This window comes from Anolis carolinensis, chromosome 6 (genome assembly GCF_035594765.1).
Source record: "Anolis carolinensis isolate JA03-04 chromosome 6, rAnoCar3.1.pri, whole genome shotgun sequence".
NCBI lineage: Eukaryota > Metazoa > Chordata > Lepidosauria > Squamata > Dactyloidae > Anolis > Anolis carolinensis.
In genome coordinates, this window is record NC_085846.1 from 43,389,971 (window position 1) to 43,410,449 (window position 20,479).

At 39.1% G+C, this 20,479-nt stretch overlaps 1 protein-coding gene across 2 annotated transcripts in view; it reads left to right on the top strand.

The window, feature by feature from the left end:
* Positions 1-20,262, top strand: part of sh2d4a (SH2 domain containing 4A) — a 35,482-nt gene extending 15,220 nt beyond the window's left edge. The window contains exons 5-10 of one of the 2 annotated variants that reach the window (XM_062984237.1): positions 5,973-6,053; positions 7,416-7,515; positions 12,026-12,245; positions 13,674-13,801; positions 16,436-16,656; positions 18,380-20,262. In XM_062984237.1, the coding sequence (XP_062840307.1) occupies positions 5,973-6,053; positions 7,416-7,515; positions 12,026-12,245; positions 13,674-13,801; positions 16,436-16,656; positions 18,380-18,472 (843 nt within the window). In that variant the 3' untranslated portion in view covers positions 18,473-20,262. Of the gene's footprint in view, positions 1-5,972; positions 6,054-7,415; positions 7,516-12,025; positions 12,246-13,670; positions 13,802-16,435; positions 16,657-18,379 lie in introns of both variants that reach the window. The other variant, XM_062984236.1, reaches the window with a different exon arrangement.
* Positions 20,263-20,479: the final 217 nt, after the last annotated feature.

Genomic DNA, 20,479 nt, shown 5'->3' on the forward strand with positions numbered 1-20,479 from the left:
TGTTGCCAAGTTTTGTATTTCTGAGGCGTTTAGTTGTGTTGTTATAGTCACGATGCATTGTTGTGAGTTTTGTGGGTCTGGATTGTGGTTTTGTGGTGTGGTTGTGTTGTTACAATTGGGAGGGAATGCTTTTGTGTTGTGTTGCCAAGTTTCGTATTTCTGGGGCGTTTAGTTGTGTTGTTATAGTCATGATGCGTTGTTGTGAGTTTTGTGGGTCCGGATTGTGGTTTTGTGGTGTGGTTGTGTTGTTACAACCGGGAGGCAAGGCTTTTGCATTGTGTTGCCAAGTTTTGTATTTCTGGGGCGTTTAGTTGTGTTGTTATAGTCATGATGCGTTGTTGTGAGTTTTGTGGGTCCGGATTGTGGTTTTGTGTTGTGGTTGTGTTCTTACAACTGGGAGGCAAGGCTTTTGCGTTGTGTGGTCAAATTTTGTATTTCTGGGGTGTTTAGTTGTGTTATAGTCACGATGCGTTGTTGTGAGTTTTGTGGGTCCGGATTGTGGTTTTGTGGTGTGGTTGTGTTATTACAACCGGGAGGCAAGGCTTTTGCGTCGTGTTGTTAATTTTTGTATTTCTGGGGCGTTTAGTTGTGTGCCAAATTTTGTATTTCTGGGGCGTTTAGTTGTGTTGTTATAGTCACGATGCATTGTTGTGAGTTTTGTGGGTCCGGATTGTGGTTTTGTGGTGTGGTTGTGTTGTTACAACCGGGAGGCAAGGCTTTTGTGTTGTGTTGTTAAGTTTTATATTTCTGGGGCGTTTAGTTGTGTGCCAAGTTTCGTATTTCTGAGGCGTTTAGTTGTGTTGTTATAGTCACGATGCGTTGTTGTGAGTTTTATGGGTCCGGATTGTGGTTTTGTGGTGTGGTTGTGTTGTTACAACCTGGAGGGAAGGCTTTTGCGTTGTGTTGCCAAGTTTCGTATTTCTGGGGCGTTTAGTTGTGTTGTTATAGTCACGATGCGTTGTTGTGAGTTTTGTGGGTCCTGTGTGGTTTTGTGGTGTGGTTGTGTTGTTACAACTGGGAGGCAAGGCTTTTGCATTATGTTGCCAAGTTTTGTATTTCTGGGGCATTTAGTTGTGTTGTTATCGCATGATGCGTTGTTGTGAGTTTTGTGGGTCCGGATTGTGGTTTTGTGGTGTGGTTGTGTTGTTACAATCGGGAGGGAATGCTTTTGCATTGTGTTGCCAAATTTCGTATTTCTGGGATGTTTAGTTTTGTTGTTATAGTCACTGCGCAAACAACTTTATCATTTTATATATATAGATAAGGACTTCAAGTCTTCAAATGGAAAATCCAAAAATTATCTTCTTTCCCTACATGTGTTATATCTCAACAGCCATTTTTTCTTCTCCTCAAAATTAACATACAATTAAAATATCATCCACAAGCTTTCTATAATACAGTAGAGTCTCACTTATCCAACATAAACGGGCCGGCAGAACGTTGGATAAGCAAATATGTTGGATAATAAGGAGAGATTAAGAAAAAGCCTATTAAACATCAAAATAGGTTATGATTTTACAAATTAAGCACCAAAACATGATGTTATACAACAAATTTGACAGAAAAAGTAGTTCATTACACATTAATGCTATGTAGTAATTACTGTATTTATGAATTTAGCAGCAAAATATCACAATGCATTGAAAACATTGACTACAAAAATGCATTGGATAATCCAGAATGTTGGATAAGTGAGTGTTGGATAAGTGAGACTCTACTGTACTACTAAGCGATTTCACCATTGCATCCTGTTAACATCAGACTGAACAGTATGCCATTTATCTCATCTTAAATATTAGAATCAGCCTACTAACATGGTTGCATAATGCTAATTTTATATTTATTACATTATAAAACATTTTTATATTCACTTCACATTTAAGTTCCAATATCTCTATATTATGAAATCACTTTAAAAATCATATCCACATTCAGTTTTTAAAATCATATCTTGTGGTCACATTGCACAAACCAACGTTACCCAAAGATTTTTCTCTTCAGTTTTGTTTTAAATTGAATTTTTACCTGTCTCCAAACCCGTAATAACTATGATCTCCCTTCACTGATCTTCTCATGCTCCCAATCTCAGACTTTGTTCTAATCCAGGGGTTCCCAGCCTTTGGGCCTCCAGGTGTTTTGGACTTCAGCTCCCATAGTTCCTCACAGCTGATAAGCTGGCTGGAATTTCTGGAAGTTGAAGTCCAAAACACCTGGAGGCTCAAAGGTTGGGAACCACTGTTCTAATCAGAAAAATTCTTCCGTGTTTATAATCCAAAGTTTTATTGAAAATTTTTAAGAAAGCGACACTTTGGACTTAGTGTCCATCAGATCGACTGCATTTATGGCTTGAGGAAACCTTGCAGATGTAGCTTTCTTTCTTCATTCTCATTATTTCTATATTTACAAGAATTCTGGATGTTCATTAGTGATTCTCTTGCTATCCCTTTAATGCAGGGAAAGTTTCACTGACCACTCTGCCATATTCCTTATCCAGCTTCCTTCTTTTAGATATCAGCCCTTTGCACACTGTAAAATTATGGAACCACTGTTTCATTTTAATTATAATAAAATCCTGTTGAATCCCAAAGTTTGTAGTTTCATTAAGTAATATAGCACTCTGGCTGAGAATTGCTGGAGGGGTGCCTAATGATCTATTCACATTTGCATGTTTTCAAACTGCTAGGTTGGCAGCAGCTGGGGCTAACGGCAGGATCTCACCCTGCTCCCCAGATTTGAACCGCCGACCTTTCAGTCAGCAAGTTCAGCAGCTCAGCGGTTTAACCCACTGTGCCACCGGGGGTCCCATGTAAACATTTAGATGTTAAATTTTGCATAAAATTTTCTTTATTACATTGGAAATTGATTTTCTCCTGCATCAGGAGCAAAACATTACACTGAACATTTAAAAACATTACGTTTACATCTTGAAATATATTATAACAAGAACACATTGAAGCCCTAGAAGCTCCAAAAGAAAATCAAGAGCAAGAGGGGGGCAGCGATTTGGGTACTTGTTCACGGACCTCTGAAAAATATCCGTGGTCCCAAGGTTATGAACCCTGACTTAGAACAAGGACAAGAATTTTCTCCAGGTTTCACTCCAGTCTCTAACAGAATGTCTCTGTGTTAATATTTAATGCAAAGGAATGTTTGTTAAGGAGGTTGGTCACAAAATCACATGTACTACGAAACAAGAAAATAGAAGCAATACTCACTCTGATAGAGATGCTTATATGAGAGCTTGGAGGTGAGCATGTAAAATATAATAAGCTCTGAAGATTGTATGTTAAGTTTAAGATGTATAAAAACTATTGAACATTCTTCTCACAAGCAAGATCAGAAATCAGAATCCAAGCTAAAAAAATGTTCCTTAGTTTCTATACGTCTTATACTCAAACACACGTGTAAACCAGTGTGTTAAAACCAAGATACGACAAAGTATTCCCCCTCCCCACACAAAACATTAATTTTCCAGCATCTAATTTATAGTGACCTTAGGTAGAATCCAGGCCCATTCTGCCCAATGTAAAACAAACTATTGGGACTCACCACGAATGTTTCCCTTCACATATTTGCCAGCACATAATGTCTAGCGTTTGTTAAATGTTTTGATACAGCTGATGGGCTAATCAATAAAACGTATTGATACTGATATAATGTCTAGCATCCTGTTACTGAGGTATGCAGACGATTTATATTTGTGTAATTCACTTTTTTCATCATTGCAGAGATCAATATCCTGTACCAACAGCACAACCACAAAACTGTTGAGGGTTGTAGAAATAAATAAATAGAAGCTTTACCACAGTTTCTGAATCAAGATAAACCCTGCAGTATAATAAAATGTCACTCAGGCTTGTGTAACAAGTAGCAGTATCTTTACTTCAGTTCAAAAGTTCAAACAGGGCAACAATATATACATCAGTCTTTCTGAATTCACACAGAGAATATAGGGAATAAACAGTCTCTTTAAATAGTCTTTAAATATCCCTCGTTTGCCTTATAAATAATCAGGTTTAGGAGAGTATGGCAGCCATTTCCTTCCTGATCATTTTCAGTCAGCTGCTCTCCTCCATCTCCGAGATGGAAGTGGCAATTAAAACTGTTTGCCTCAGTACCAAGCTAGAGACAGCAGCCAATCGGAATTCTGGCTCCTGACTGGCTCAGCCAATCAGCTATCGACACGTGCCCTTTACAGTTAACTCGCCACATCATGGAGCCTCACAAAAACCTCCCCCCAAATCCCACCTTTTAATTGCTGTGCTCCCCTAAAGGCCTAGAAGGGTAGGCTTGCAAAAACAGGAACATTTTCATCATGTATGTTTACTGTATATATGCTTCAATTACAATTAGCAGGAATAAGAGAAAAAATTAAGTTTCCCTTTATAAATCAAAGGACTTGTAGCGCTGGGTATTATGGGAGGTAGAATGCTAAACTAGATTTTGGACAATGGCAGTTGGCATCTACTAAGGACCAAGAGCATTTGTATATAAGCTGCTGTTGACTTGGGATGTCTCTCTCTTCTAGTCCTAGTAAACAATGACATTTGCAGGGTAGCTTCAAGCCAGTTAGTCTTTCTTAGCTTAATCTATCTCACATTGTTATTGTCAGGATAAAGTGGTGGTGGTATGGAGGCCATGGAAACTCATTGAAGGAATGGTGGGATGGAAAGGTTAATGAAAAATAGTGATTATTTACATCAATGATTATAATTTGAAATGTTTTCTGTTCTTGATTTGAAAGTGTTATTTCCTGTTTGTGTAGTATTTACTTTGAAAGTACAGTAGAGTCTCACTTATCCAACATAAACAGGCCGGCAGAACGTTGGATAAGCGAATATGTTGGATATGTTTTGTTTTATTGTTTTATTGCTGCTATTGTATTGTTGTCGAGCATGGCCCCATGTAAGCCGCTCCGAGTCCCTCCGGGGCGGGGTATAAAAATAAAGTTGTTGTTGTTGTTGTTGTTATTATTATTATATGGAGGGATTAAGGAAAAGGCTATTAAACATCAAATTACTTGATGATTTTACAAATTAAGCACCAAAACATCATTGTTACAACAAATTTGACCCAAAAAATCAGTTCAATACACAGCAATTATGTAGTAATTACTGTATTTACCAATTTAGCACCAAAACATCACAATGGAATGATAAGATTGACTAGAAAAACATTGACTACTAAAAGGCAGACTGCATTGGATAATCCAGAACGTTGGATAAGTGAATACTGGATAAGTGAGACTCTACTGTAGTTGTTCTACCCCAGAAACTTTGTTTTAGTGGCTGCCACAAACGGTATTGGATTGGTTGAGATTCTATGAGATATTCAATGAAAAACTCAAGCAAAATGTGCTGCAGGATGTCCTGCAAAAACAAAGTTTTTGCAGTTTAATAAACTTTTCCCATGTTTTTATGATAGAACTAATTAAGAAATGACATCTATAACCCAGGAACAAAAATCATTCTATATAGTGTTATGATTAGTTTTACTATTCCACCTTTCCTTTAGTGAGCTCCAGTGAAAGGATTATTTCTTATGTGGTATCTAAGCAGAAGACCCTGGAAAGTGTTGCTATTATTTGCAGCAACAAGGAATAATGTATGCATAAAATGATAGTTGCATTTGCACATCTGATAGATAAATAGTTGAACACCTGCTATATATACATTGGTTGCCTAAAGCTGGCTCTTCCTTCCTTTCTCCCCTCCCTAGTGAAAATCAGTAAGTAATACAAGATAGGTAGAAGCATAGAGTTGGAAGAGACCTCATGGGCTATCCAGTCTAACCCCCTGCCAAGAAGCAGGAAATATTAGAAATCATTGTTTTTTTCTCCTCTGTTTACCCAATGAAGGATTCTTTTAGATCCTTAATCCTGTCTGCAAATATGGGTGCCCTCTAGCCTATATATCCTTGGAACCTAGATATGCAAAGTTGATAATCTCATATTTCTTTTGGTTGGGTTTTAGCCTTCTGCAAATAAACTAAGAGGCATAGAGGAGATGTTGGCAGACTCTGTCAGGCATTCAAGGAAGTATGGCAATTTGCAGGTAAGAAAACAAATTTTTCTCTGGGAGCATACTATACCAAACATCATGTTTGCACCTTGTCCTTCTATAGACATGAGCCATGTTGACATGCATGTTGACACAGGGCTCTTCTTGTTCGATCTAGAGAAGAATCTTCCAACATAGTTCCCTTTAGTTTTGCCAGGTGCTATCACTTCTAGATCAATTTGTATTGGATATTTTGGGGTTGTGGGTGTAGGGAGAGAACTATGGTAACAAATACCACAATCCCCTTGCATATTGGCCCTATCCGGAAGAGCCTATAAACAATTAGAAAGAAAAACACCTCAAATTATTGGAAACAGTAGACTTAACTAGTTATATTTTCAGCTTGCTATATAGTCTTCAACACTTTTAGAAATCGTGACTTTTTAAAGATCATAACCTTTTACAGAAGAGCCAAAAACCCATTTGAGTAGAAGTGGTATACAACCAAATGTAACTATGCAAAGCAATTGTCTTCAGTTGTTAGACTGAATAACTTGTTGTCTCTGGTCTGTTAGGAAATAGAGAATATGCCCATGCATAAAAATAGCAGTGTTTTTCAGTGCACAAAAATATATCTACACTCCCGTAAAACAAATAGCTTTATATTATGCACTCAAGAAACAAAATAAAATAGACTTTGGTAAAAATAACATATTTGGTTTACTCAGAGCCTTCATACATTCATAAGTACACAACTTATCATTCAGTTACAGATATGTTTGAGATAGTTTCTGTGTGCTATCTGATCAAAACATCTCTCTTAGAATAAACAGCAGGCAAGAGTTTGCAAGTCTGCGTTCTGAGCAGCCCCAAAGTCTAAAGAAATCTGTGCTCTGTGCCCGTCCTAGAGCGGATCATGTAGTCTGCAGCCCCTCCCACAACTTTTCAGGAAAACATAGAGCAAGGAAAGAAAGCTGCATATCAGAACATACATGCAATAAGTAAGCAACAAGATTATAGATAAACAAATTACTAGAGGAGGCTTGAAGAAGGTTGTAATTTCCAGCAGTTTCCTCTCTTTTAAAAAAAGTCCTAAATTTTTGTATTTGGTATTTTTAGGAAACAAACTGCATATATGTGTGTGTGCTTCAGAACTGGAACTTTCAAAAGTGTTCAAAGCATTTCAGCTTCCACATTCTTCAGTTGCAGACTCTTTAGCAACTGAAGAAGGTGAAAGAAATGCTTTGCTTGTGTTTTGTTAATTCTGTTTGTTTAACAGCGGTGGGTTGTACTGAATTAACTATCAATAGTCTTCTTTTGCTTAAACTGCCTGTTAACTCCGAGCGTTGCTGGTTATAATGTGAAATGCTAGCTGGTATCCTAAATGAGAGTTCTGGCTTTGTATATTTATGACAGAGCAAAGAAAATCCAGTAAAGACAACCATGGATGAGACTGGAGCACAAGAAGAGTCTGTTCATAAACTGGAAAAAGAAGATCCCAGTTGGCTGGAAACTTGTAAGTCATTGGGCAGTCATTTGGAGGGGAGATTCTCATCCTTCATTCACTTAATATGGAATTAGGTGATGAAAGACTTTAGAGTATGTGCTCAATGGAAAATTATCATATATGCTTATGTGGAAGTAAAGTGCATCTATAACACAAGGTCAGGTTTGGATTTTCATATAACCCGTGGCTAAGTTGAAGGCTATTCCATGGAGATGGTTGGCCTCAGCTTCCACATCCTCATCCAGGCATTCAAAAAGCCAGAGCTGGTGCCATAGTGGAAAGAGTTGAAATCGTTCTTTTAGGTTCTCCCAGGATGAACTCAACTTTTGCTAAAGTACAGTACTCATATTGACTCTTAGGCCCCTTCTGCACTGCCATGTCATCCAGATTATCAAATCAGATCATACACATTATCTACTTTGAACTGGATTATATGAGTCTCCACTGCCAGATAATCCAGTTCAAAGCAGATAATATGGATTTTATATGGCAGTGTAGAAGGGGACATAAATAAATCATCCTAGGTTTTTTGGTTGACTTATTGACTGAGATATGTAGAGTATATCGGGTGCATATTTGTACTATTGTTGTGTTGTTGAAGGCTTCATGGCTGAAATCACAGGGTTGTTTTGTGTTTTCTGAGCTGTATGGCTATGTTCCAAAAGCATTCTCTCCTGATGTTTCACCCACATCTATGGCAGGCATCCTCGGAGGTTGTGAGGCATATTGGAAAAAACTAATCTAGGAAAGTTTATATATCTGTGGAAGGTCCAGGGTGGAATAAGGAACTCTTGTCTATAGGAGGCCAGTGTGAATGTTTTAATTAATCACCTTGATTAGCATTAATGGCCTTGCCTGATTCATATCCTGGCTTCTTCCTGCCTGGGGGAATCTTTTGTTCAGAGGTGTTAGCTGCCCCTGATTGATCCATGTCTGGAATTCATCTGTTTTCAGAGTGTTGTTCCTTATTTACTGTTTTGATTTTAAAGTTTTTTTTTAATACTGGTAGCCAAATTTTGTTTCATGGATTCCTCCTTTCTGTCGAAATTGTCTACATGTTTGTGGATTTCAATAGCTTCTCTGTATAGTCTGACATGATAGTTGTTAGAGTGGTCCAGCATTTCTGTGTTCTCAAATAATATTCTGTGTCCAGGTTGGTTCATCAAGTGCTCTGCTATGGCTAACTTTTCTGGTTGAATTTGGGAACACAGAAATGCTGGATCACTCTAAAAACTATCGTATCAGACTATCATGTCTATATGCTCTCCGTGTGTGGCGATTTTAATTCCTCTAGCCCTAAAACTGAGTGCGGAGTGAGCCTCAGATGCCCTCCCATTGCTGACAATGTTCTGAAATTTTTTGGGTTTTTTGGACGCAAGACGAAAATCCCATTCAGATAGGCGCCCCATTTTTGGAACCGGAGATGAAAATGAAAACGAGCTGAAACAAATGAAACAAAACAAAACGGATTGTGATTCCATACAAATGCACATGACTAGCATCTACACTGCCATATAAAATCCATATTATCTGCTTTGAATTAGATTATATGGCTGTGGACGCTCATATCATTCCGTTCTAAGGCAGATAATCTGGATTATCTGCTTTGACTATATGGGTAATATGGCAGTGTAGACGGGTTCTAAGAGGTCTGTTACTGTTGCCTTTTTCCCTAGGTGAATTGAAAGTAGTTTGGGATGAGAAGAGTTACAAAATAGAGGAGAGGAACCCCTCTCAGTCTTATTCTTCAAACTGCAACCTTAGTTGTGTCTGTGTATGAAATAAAAAGGAAAGCTATAAAAAAAGAATTATGGAATTGCATCACATGAGTCATTGAACTGCACCTCTTGCATAAACAAGCCAAAAGGAGTTTGAAAGTATTTAAGGTGGTTGAAGCCACCAGAAATCTACAAGTTCGACTTGTTTTCTTAGATACAGAGCAGTTAATGGAAAGAACATTGGTAAGGTCACTGGCCTTCATTAATTCCATTTGCAAATTAGACACACAAGAGAACAGAAATATAAAACACTGCATTACACATGTTCAATTTACAAATTCTAAAAAGGGAGCCTGAATTTCACCTTGACAATCTGACCGGAAACTACAGCTGTGTTCTACTGCTCCAGGCTTGTTTTGTTTTCTTGCTTTCCTCTGCATCTGTTGTGTTCTCCCATCCTGTCCTTCCCACCTCAATGTATTTCCTGAGTTCTGAGAAATTCCACAGCAGGATTACCTTGGGTTGACTGGAGACAGACTACAGTTTTCTTCAAGGGCAGAACATTTTGGAGCCATTTTTTATTTACATAATTTATATTCCATGACTTTAGAAACCATTTCACAACCTTCATGACTGAGAGAAGGCTGGAGGGAGGTTTACTTTGATGTTAGGTTTTTAACGCTGTATTCATATGTGGAATCTTGTTGGAATTTTATGCCAATATTTGTTTTTTGAAGGCATTGAATGTATGCCGTTTTTTGTTGGAATCTGCCCTGAGTCCCTTATGGGCGATAGGGTGAAATAAGATATAAAGTTTATTATTATTATTATTATTATTATTATTATTATTATTATTATTATTTTATTATGACACAGCAAACAAGATAGATATGCTGGATTTCATATCACAAAATCACAAGTCGAACACTTCCCAAGTGTCTAGGACTGTGTGATATATTTTCGGATGATGCATGCAGATCCCAGTAGGGTGGCCTTTTGTAGTTGGCAGATCGTAATTTTGTCAATGTCTATTGTTTCCAAATGCCGGCTGAGATCTTTTGGCTCAGCACCCAGTGTGCCCATCACCTGCACTGGTTTCTGCCAGAGTCTTTGAACTTCCATCTTGAGGTCCTGATAGCGGCTGAGTTTTTTCTGTTGTTTTTCGTCAATGCGACTGTCACCTGGGATGGCAACATCAGTGATCCAAACCTTTTTCTTTTCCACAACTGTGATGTCTGGTGTGTTGTGTTCCAGAACTTTGTCAGTCTGGATTCGGAAGTCCCACAGTATCTTTGCATACTCATTTTCTAATACTTTTGCAGGTTTGTGATCCCACCAGTTCTTTACTGCTGGAAGGTGATACTTGAGGCATAAGTTCCAATGAATCATTTGGGCCACGTAGTTGTGCCTCTGTTTGTAGTCTGTCTGTGCAATTTTATTATTATTTTCCCTATATGCTTATAAATTAAAGTAAGAAAGAAATTGAAGCTTCTTTGTGCACTTCATATTTTCACTAGCCTGCAATGCTACTGGTGGCCAGATCAAGTAAAATCACTAAAACAATGCTGCGTTGAAAAGACTCAATGTGCAGGTTTAGCTTTTAAAAATTTGATTACTAACAGATGTGATTACAGTAGAGTCTCACTTATCCAACATAAACGGGCCGGCAGAACGTTGGATAAGCGAATATGTTGGATAATAAGGACAGATTAAGAAAAAGCCTGTTAAACATCAAAATAGGTTATGATTTTACAAATTAAGCACCAAAACATCATGTTATATAACAAATTCAATAGAAAAAGTAGTTCATTACACATTAATGCTATGTAGTAATTGCTGTATTTATGAATTTAGCACCAAAATATCACAATGCATTGAAAACATTGACTACAAAAATGCGTTGGATAATCCAGAACGTTGGATAAGTGAGACTCTACTGTAATATATTCTTTCCAGGAATCTCTGTATCCTCCCGTGTGACTTTACTGTCAATGTCTGCTGGAAACTGACAATAGAGTAGAGATGGGAAGACCTGGAAAAAACCTGGAAAAATTGGAGGGAAAAGTTTTTCCCCCATTTTTTTCCCAAAGTCTTTTTTTCCAGAAAAAAATGGAAAGTGTTTATACTATGTTCATTTCCAATGATAAGTACTATATCTATGACATGGTATTCAAACTATATAACATGAATACCTTAATGAAAGATTTCAGAGACTTTTTGTTTCTACACATTTTCCCACCTAATTTTTTTTCTGGAAAAAATAATTTTGGAAAAAAAACAGAAGAAATACTTTTCCCCCCAGTATTTCAATTTTTCCTCAGACCTTCCCATCTTTACAATAGATTCACACTGGCTGATTTAGAAATCCAGATAGAGAAAACCTCTCTGGGCATTAGTAGGTCAACCTCCTCTGGATGGTGACTATAGATAGAATAATGCTAAAGAATCCAGAGATTCCTGGAAAGGAGATAATTATCTCTGGGTTTAAAAATGTGTTGTGCCCCTAATCCCAGGGAATGCGGAAGGCTGACTGTAAATGTATATTATGTATTGCAAAGCAATGTTGCATCTCTTTTCTTCCTGCTGGGTTCTGCTACATCAGTACTAGCATAGATGCCTTAAGGCCCTTCCACACAGCCATATAATTCAGAATCTCAAGGCAGAAAATCCCACAATATCTGCTTTGAACTGGGTTATGTAAGTCAACACTGCCATATATTCAAGTTCAACACAGAAAATGTGGGGTTTGATTCAGCCTCAGTCTTGAAAGAAGGACTAAAATTGTTCTTTAACTGCTGCAGTGCAACGGTCAAAAGCAGCTGACGAGAGGCGAAGCTCCCTTGCCAAACATGCCCGAGATGACTACAAAAGGCTCTCGTTGCAAGGGATCCACAAAGGAAAAGCAGCCGAAGTTTCAAAGATCTTTAAAGCATCAGAGCAAAAACAGCTGGTTCCCCCTCCTTTGCCACCTAAGCCGAAGAATCTACCTGCTCCTGGAGTAACCAATGGAAGACCAGATAGGTGAGTCTCTCAAAGCTTTAGCTCAGGGGTCCCCAAACTAAGGCCCGGGGGCCGGATGCGACCCTCCAATGTCATTTACCTGGCCCCTGTCCTAAACTTTAGACTTAGGGTTGACCTACGTCTACCCGGTCTTTGGAGGTCTTTTTGCTTACCTATGGTCTTATGAGATCGTCTAGATGGTCTTTGAAGATCTCTTTGCTTAGCTACGGCCTTATGAGACCATCTAGATGGCTTTTGGAGGTCACTTTCCTTACCTATGGTCCTATGAGACTGTCTAGATGGCCTTTGAGGGTCCCTTTCCATACCTATGGTTTTATGAGATTGTCTAGATGGTCTTTGGGGGCCCCTTTCCTTACCTATGGTCTTATGAGACCATCTAGATGGTTTTTGGAGGTCTCTTTGCTTACCTATGGTCTTTTGAGATCATCTAGATGGTCTTTGAAGGTCTCTTTGCTCCTTATGAGACCATCTAGATGGCCTTTGGAGGTCACTTTCCTTACCTATGTTCCTATGAGACCGTCTAGATGACCTTTGAAGGTCTCTTTCCTTACCTATGGTTTTATGAGGCTCTGAATACAGGTGAACTATAATTCCTGGATGTCAAGGTCAATCAGCCCCAAATCCCACCAGTATGCAAAGACAGCCGTGTTGGGTCTGGGTGCCAAGTTAGTTCCAGGGCCATCATTGGTGGGGTTCAGAGTGCTATTAGATTGCAGGTGAAACTATACACCCCAGTCCCTACAACTCTTATATATCATGGTGAATTCTCCCCAAACCTCTCTCTAGTATTGTTCAATTACTGTGTGTCATAGGAAAGGGTAGGAAAGGGTTAAGGGAGAGGCAGTGGGTGGGGTCATGCAAATGGGCAGGGAAAGGAACACTGGAATGTGCTCGCTATAACCTGCAATGGCCTTGGAAGGAGTGACTTGGTGACTCCTCATCACTGGGAACTTTAGAATTTGTGGAGGCCAGAGGCTGTCTGAGCCACATACACACATACAGATTTTCACTTTTATAATGTGTATAATTTTTTCTCCTTCTGTGTAATTGACATGGTTGGACACGTGCTTTGCAGAGAGGAGTTGTCTGTTAATCCCTGTAGTCTCTTGGACTTCCTACTGCTCCCCTTGCTGTTAAGTAGGCTTATCTGAGTGAGCAACGAGTAGTGAAGATTTATAGGTGTTCATGAGCCTCACACACTTGCTTGGGTTCAAAAGAAGAGGGCAAGTAAAAGAGCTTTGGCTGCTACGGCAGGAAGATCGATTTTGCCCGTGACCCTACCAAACCAAGAGCCTGCACTGCAATGAATTGAAATACTTTATTCTGAATAGTAATGTTTTATGTGTGTTAAATTGCATTAGCATAGAACATAATCCTCGGGCAGATTGTAAAAATGGCAAACCACCAATTTCTTTGCTTTGACAGAAGACGGGGAATACAGCGAACAGTCTCCAGTTCTACTGAGGAAGGTATTATTCGGTGGTTCAAAGAAGAGCAGCTTCCCCTCCGAGCTGGCTTTGAGAAATCAACGGATTACATAGCACCCTGGTTTCATGGTGAGGACACAGCCCCTGTTGGGTTGGAAGGTGATAGGACAACCTTCCAAACCTTTCTTTGAAAACAAAATAAAAAGAAACATTAAAACGTAGTATTAAGGTGTAACATGGCACATTGATGGAGCAAACAATAGCAATGGTGACTATCATTTACTGCAGTGGGTCTCAACCTGGGATCCCCAGATATTTTTGGCCTACAACTCTCAGAAATCCCAGCCAGTTTACCAGTTATTAGGATTTCTGGGAGTTGAAGGCCAAAAACATCTGCCAGGTGCCAGGTTAAGAACCATTGATCTACTGGCACCTGTAACCAATAATGCAATAACTCACATTTAAGGAGAGATGTTGCAAGCTCTGTCCAACAGCCAAGGACCCAACCCTTAGCTTTCTATTCAGGCTACATCAATTTTCAAGTATTTTAAAACAATGACCTCTATGACTGATTTTGGCTGCAAAAATTAGTGCAAATTGGTCAAAACACAAGCTCTCAAGGTTTCAGTATGTTGATATATTGCCCCTGATGTTTATCAAACATTGTGGAAATGTAATACTGGTGGAGAAATAAAGCTTCCTTCACTGCCATGCACCACCAGATAGGTCTGGAAATAGTCTGTATGCAATAGTCTTATGTTCTAATCAGTGTAGGCATCTTTTTCCCCAAGGAAACTACAAAATCTTCATCAGGGGGTTTAATAGAATTTAATAAATGAAGACATGTAAACCTGAATAGCATGCAACTTCTATAAAATATCAGTTTTGTTAGCATTTGTCTTTTTTGAGTAGTAAACATTATGTAAGTGTGCTGACATAATTTTGACTTAGAATCCTGTTTAGCAGTGAGCATTATAAGGTCCCACGAACTCCCAACATCATGATCAAGAAATCTGCAGGATTATAGTCCATCTCATGGAGAAATACGAAGATGGAGGGAGATGTTATGTTTCACAAGACTACTTTGACTAATAGTGTTTAGTGGAGATTTTAAAAATATTTTTTAAATGGCAGGAGCAACACATTTATGTCATGTGATGTTGAGTGGGAAAGTGAGTGACAGGGATTGCAAACATCCTAAGGTGTCTAGGTTGTTGTAAGTCTTCCAAGCTGTATGGCCATGTTCTAGAAGCATTCTCTCCTGATGTTTCTCCCACAACTATGGCAGGCATCCTCAGAAGTTGAGGGGTCTGTTGGAAACTAAGTAAGTGAGGTTTATATAGCTGTGGACTATCCAGGTTCGAGGAAAGAACTTTTGTCTGCTTGAGGTACATGCGAATGTTGCAATTTGATTAGCATTTTAATGGCCCACAGTTACAAGGTCTGGCGGGTAGCTGCCTGATTGAATCCTTTGTTGGGAGGTGTTAGCTGGCCCTAATTGATTCTTATCTGGAATTCCCCTGCTTTTTGATTGTTGCTGTTTATTTACTGTTCTGATTTGAGAGTTTTTTTATACTGGTAGCCAGATTTTATGCATTTTCATTGTTTCCTCCTTTCCATTGAAATTGTCCACATGCTTGTGGATTTCAATGGCTTCCCTGTGAAGTCTGACATGATAGTTGTTAGAGTGGTCCACCATTTCTGTGTTCTCAAATAATATGCTGTGTCCAGGTTGGTTCATCAAGTGCTCTGCTATGGCTGACTTCTTTGGTTGAATCAGTCTATAGTGTCTTTCATGTTCCTTAATTCGTGTTTGGGCAATGTTGTGTTTGGTGGTCCTTATGTAGACTTGTCCATAGCTGGATGGTATACAGTGGACCACGGCAGAGGTGATAGGATTCCTCTTGTCCTTCGCTGAATGTAGCATTTGTTAGATTTTCTTTGTGGGTCTGTAGACTGTTTGTCTGTTGTGTTTCTTCATCAGCTTCCCTATGCGGTCAGTGGTTCCCTTGATGTATGGTAAGAACACTTTTCCTCTGGGTCTTTACTCTCATGGCTTGTTCTTGGCCTTAAACTCTTCTGATATCTGTGGTGGAGTATCCATTGGCCTGTAGAGCTCAGTTTAGGTAGTTTAGTTCACCTTGGAGGAGGTAGTGTTCACAGATTCTTTGTGCACGGTCTGCCAGGGCTTTGATTGTACTTCTTTTTTGACTTGGGTGATGATTAGAAATTTTATGTATATATCTTTCCGTATGTGTGACCCAATTGTTGATTGGGTTTGCCGATGACCAGGACATCTAGAAATGGGAGTTATCCTTCATTTTCTTTTTCCATTGTGAATTGGATGTTTCAGACAAGAATCAATTAAGGCCAGCTAATACCTCCCAACAAAGGATTCTCTTAGCCAGACCTTGAGACTGCAGGCCATTAAATTGCTAATCAAGGTTGCAATTGCAACATTCACACGTACCTCAAGCAGACATGAGTTCTTTCCCCCACCCTGGATACCCCACAGATATATAAACCTCACTTACTTAGTTTCCAACAGACCCCCCTAAACCTCTGAGGATGCTTGCCATAGTTGTGGGCGAAACGTCAGGAGAGAATGCTTTTAGAATATGGCCATACAGTCCTGAAGACTCACAACAAAGCCTTCGACAACACATCCTAAAGTGTCCTTCCACATTATTGAAAAGATAGAAATCCACATGAAGGGTTCCACATTCAACAAGTATGTTGCTCTTGTCTTTGTTTTTGGAACAGGTATTTTAACCATCAAGAAAGCAGAAGAACTGCTAAATGGTTTGACACCTGGGAGTTTTCTGATCCGAGTCAGTGAAAAGATCAAAGGCTATGTTCTTTCGTATTTGTCAGCGGAAGGTTGCAAACACTTCCTGATAGATGCTTCTGGCGACTCTTATAGTTTCCTGGGTGTGGATCAGCTACAGCATTCAACGTTGGCCGACCTGGTTGACTACCACAAGGTGGGCCCTGTTGTTTCATCCTATAATATGATTATGTTAAAGAAACCGTCTATTTCTACATGACTGAAAGTGAGGTATCCTGTATAAATGGAAGTCTCAGATGAAGGCAATGGCAAATCTCCTCTGAAAAGATCTTGCCAAGAAAATCCTCTGATCGGTTTGCCTTGGGGTCACTATACCTTTTAAATGACTTGAAGGCACACATATGAGGAGGAGGTAAAAGAGGCAATCTAAGGTTGGACCTACACTGCCATATAATCCAGATTATCAAATCAGATAATCCAGATTATCTGATTTGAACTGGATTATATGCGCTACACTGTCATATAATCCAGTTCAAATCAGATAATCTGGATTTTGTATGGCAGTGTAGATGGGGCCTAAGAAAATAAATCAGTTAGAAGGAGAGGACAGAGGAACATGCACAGAAACTAAAAGCAAGGTGGATAAGGACTCTAGCATTTTATTTACTACAAAGTCCAAGAATTGTTGTGGAGGGGAAAAAACGCAGTTCTTCATTCTGTACATACAAGCTCATGCGCCATGTTTGTTGTAATTTTGAAATTATTCTACATTTCTGAAAAATGCTCACTTCTTCCACTTTTATTTAATAACAGCTTGTTTCTCCAGATTTGCAATTGCTTTGTAATTTTTTTGACCATTAATTAAAGGAGTATCTAGTCAATATCATCATTTTTATTGTACAACTAGATCAATGTGCCTTCAAACATTAGCCCAATTAACATTAAAGATTCCCACATACCCAGCATTTTATATTATTGCAAAGTCATGAAAGCAATTTCTTTTGCAAGTTTATAACCAAGCAAAGGGTGTTGGCGGTTTTCAACACTTACCCCTTATAGGAATCCTACAGTTTTTGATGTGTGATAGATTGTTGACAATTCTTTTGGTTTCTACCAAAAGTGTGTGCTAAAAAACACTCCGAGAATACATAATAGGCCATATCAAACAGAAGAAAATCCATATCTTTGTGTCTCGTCCTCACTGGTTTAAACTGGACAAGCATATTCACTCTGTTCTAGAGAAGGACCTTAGGTTGGAACTGGCCAGAAGGCACAAAAGTTTAGATCAGTGTTTCTCAACTGTTTTAAGGGGTCATGGCATTAGGAAGGTTGAGAACTACTGGTTTAGATGGTGGTTTGAGAATCTGAGATTTACAAGATTTAGGCATAAATTGAATACAATGAATTGGGATAAGTTTCTAAAAATGTCTTCAGGCATTATGTATGAGTCCTCCAGGCCACCTGAACCCTAAAGTCAGGGGGGTAAAAATACATATACACCCCAAAATATGAGGGTCCTGTTCATGTTGTTGGTTTAGACCAGTGGTTCTCAACCTCGGGTCCCCAGATGTTTTTGGCCTACAACTCCCAGAAATCCCATCCATTTTACCAGTTGTTAGGATTTCTGGGAGTTGAAGGCCAAAAACATCTGGGGACCCCAGGTTGAAAACTACTGGTTTAGACTTATTCAGTGACTCAAGAGCCTTCCATGAATGCTCCTTAAAATATAAAGGCTGTCCTTCCATGAACTTTTAGATGCTTAGATACATTACATGCTTACATTTTTTGGTTTAAAAGTTTTAGCTACAATTAAATAAATTAGTCATATGTAGAAAACCAACTGATGATTGAATGTTAGTTCTCTGGAACACAAATGTAGACAAATGAATTCTTACCTGCAATGATTTGCTTTTTCTTAGGATGAGCCCATCACATCTTTGGGGAAGGAACTTCTGCGTTATCCCTGCGGCCAGAGACGCTTGGAGCCAGATTACCTTGATCTTTTTGAATGAGACCATGAGGACAGAATTTTCTTGAATGGACAGGTGCCAACTACTGCCAAAAACCCTTCAGTTGCTACAGTTGCCTCTTTAATTGCAAACTTTAAAATATCAGTGTATTAGAGAAGTAAAGTGTTGATTGCTGTTAGCAGTTGTGGATCTAGAAGCACCATCAAGACGTGAAGAAACAGGAACCAAATGTTGAAGAAAACAGGAAAAGTATAAAGCCACTGTGAATGACACTGGCAGTATCAAGCTTTACACCAATGTCTTTGTTTATGCTGATTCCTGCCCTTATGTATACTGTTAAATGAAACAATGTAAAAAATGTCCAAAGTACAATTCACATTTCCTGGGAAGCAGTCTTCTCCACCATGGCTCTTTCCAGACGTGTTATACCAGTGGTTCCTGAACTTTGGTCCTCCAGATGTTTTGGACTTTAGCTCCTGGGATTCCTGAATGGCCAAACTGGCTGGAGACTCTGGGAACTAAAGACCAACAACCTGGAGGACCAAAGTTTGGAAACTACTGTAAAGGTTCCCCTGATATCAAGTCTAGCCGTGTCCAACTCTGGGGGTTGGTGTTCATCTCCAATTCTGAGCCAAAGAGCCAGCGTTGTCCGTAGACACCTCATGTGGCCGACATGACTGCATGGAGCGCCGTGACCTTCCTACTATTGATCTACTCACATGTGCATGTTTTCAAACTGATAGGTTGGCAGAGGCTGGGGCTAACAGCGGGAGCTCACTCCCTCCCCGGATTTGAACCACCGACCTTTTGGTCAACAAGTTCAGCAGCTTTAACCTGCTGCGCCATCAGGGCCTCCTGGAAACTACTTTATTAGACTATAAATCCTATCATACGCAGTGTAGACTGAGCCAAGCACATCTCAAGAATGCCAGATTGGGGAAGGCTGCCATAAAAACTTGAAAGCATTCTTATATTGGGCCAAAAGTCCTTTATGTAAACACAGCTATAACCGTCTTCTTTAGACCAATTCCTGAAAAGGAGATCTCTTCCCCCCTGAACCCTTTTGCCATGCAAGTGTAAATGAGAAATTATTCTTCCCTTTTAGGAAATTTCTGGGGTTGTATTTAACAAAGGATAGGGTTGTGCACATAGTTATAATTCTTCCCCCTTTAGATCCTGGCTCAGGTCTCTAGATGTTACATTTTGTGTGAGAATAACCAAAGTATCTAGTGTGCCCGCTTGTCCATTTGTGCACATAGACACGATGTACCATTATACTGGTGCTCCCTTTCGCAAGTCCACAGCTGCCTATCTAGATCAGGGAAACAGATGTTGTGCTTCAGATGTCAATTCAAAACAGCGAGAAGCTAAGGAGATCAATAGATGAGCATCTTTAGTAATGTGGTCTTGTATGAATGAATTTTATTACAGTTTCAGACCACAAGTGCTCTTGAAGAATACGCTAGGGTATGGAAATAGTGATGTATGAAAGGAGCTTGCAATTTATATCTAGGAAACATTGGATGATATGCTGTATGCTTGGAATGAAATGCTGTCGCTATAAGAATATAGAACAAAATCATTGCCTGAACCCCATTACAATTATGCTTTAGTTCTTCAATTACTAAATGTAAGGATCAAGAGGGAAAAAAAGCATCAGTTTGCCAAAATAAAGACAGAGTGGCCAAAATATTGTCACAGGCTACTCTGCACAGGCTGGTACCTAAATCTCCCAGAATGACTTTTTTTTTATTAACAGTGTTATCTACTTGTATGTAAATCAGGATGTATCAGAAAAATATATTTATATTTTAGTCTTTCTTTTTATTTAACCGATTGCAACTTTTTATTTAAACAATGGCAACCGTTTTCAAGCTAAATGTCACCCCCTCCTAGATCTGTGCATTTCTGCCTAAGTGTAGTACCTTACATCACTTCCTGTTGAAATTAATTTTATTAGTTTTAGCTGTCCCTCCCAATTTGATGTCATCTGCAAATTTGATAAGCATGCCCTCTATTCCATCATTCAAATCATTGATAAAGATGTTG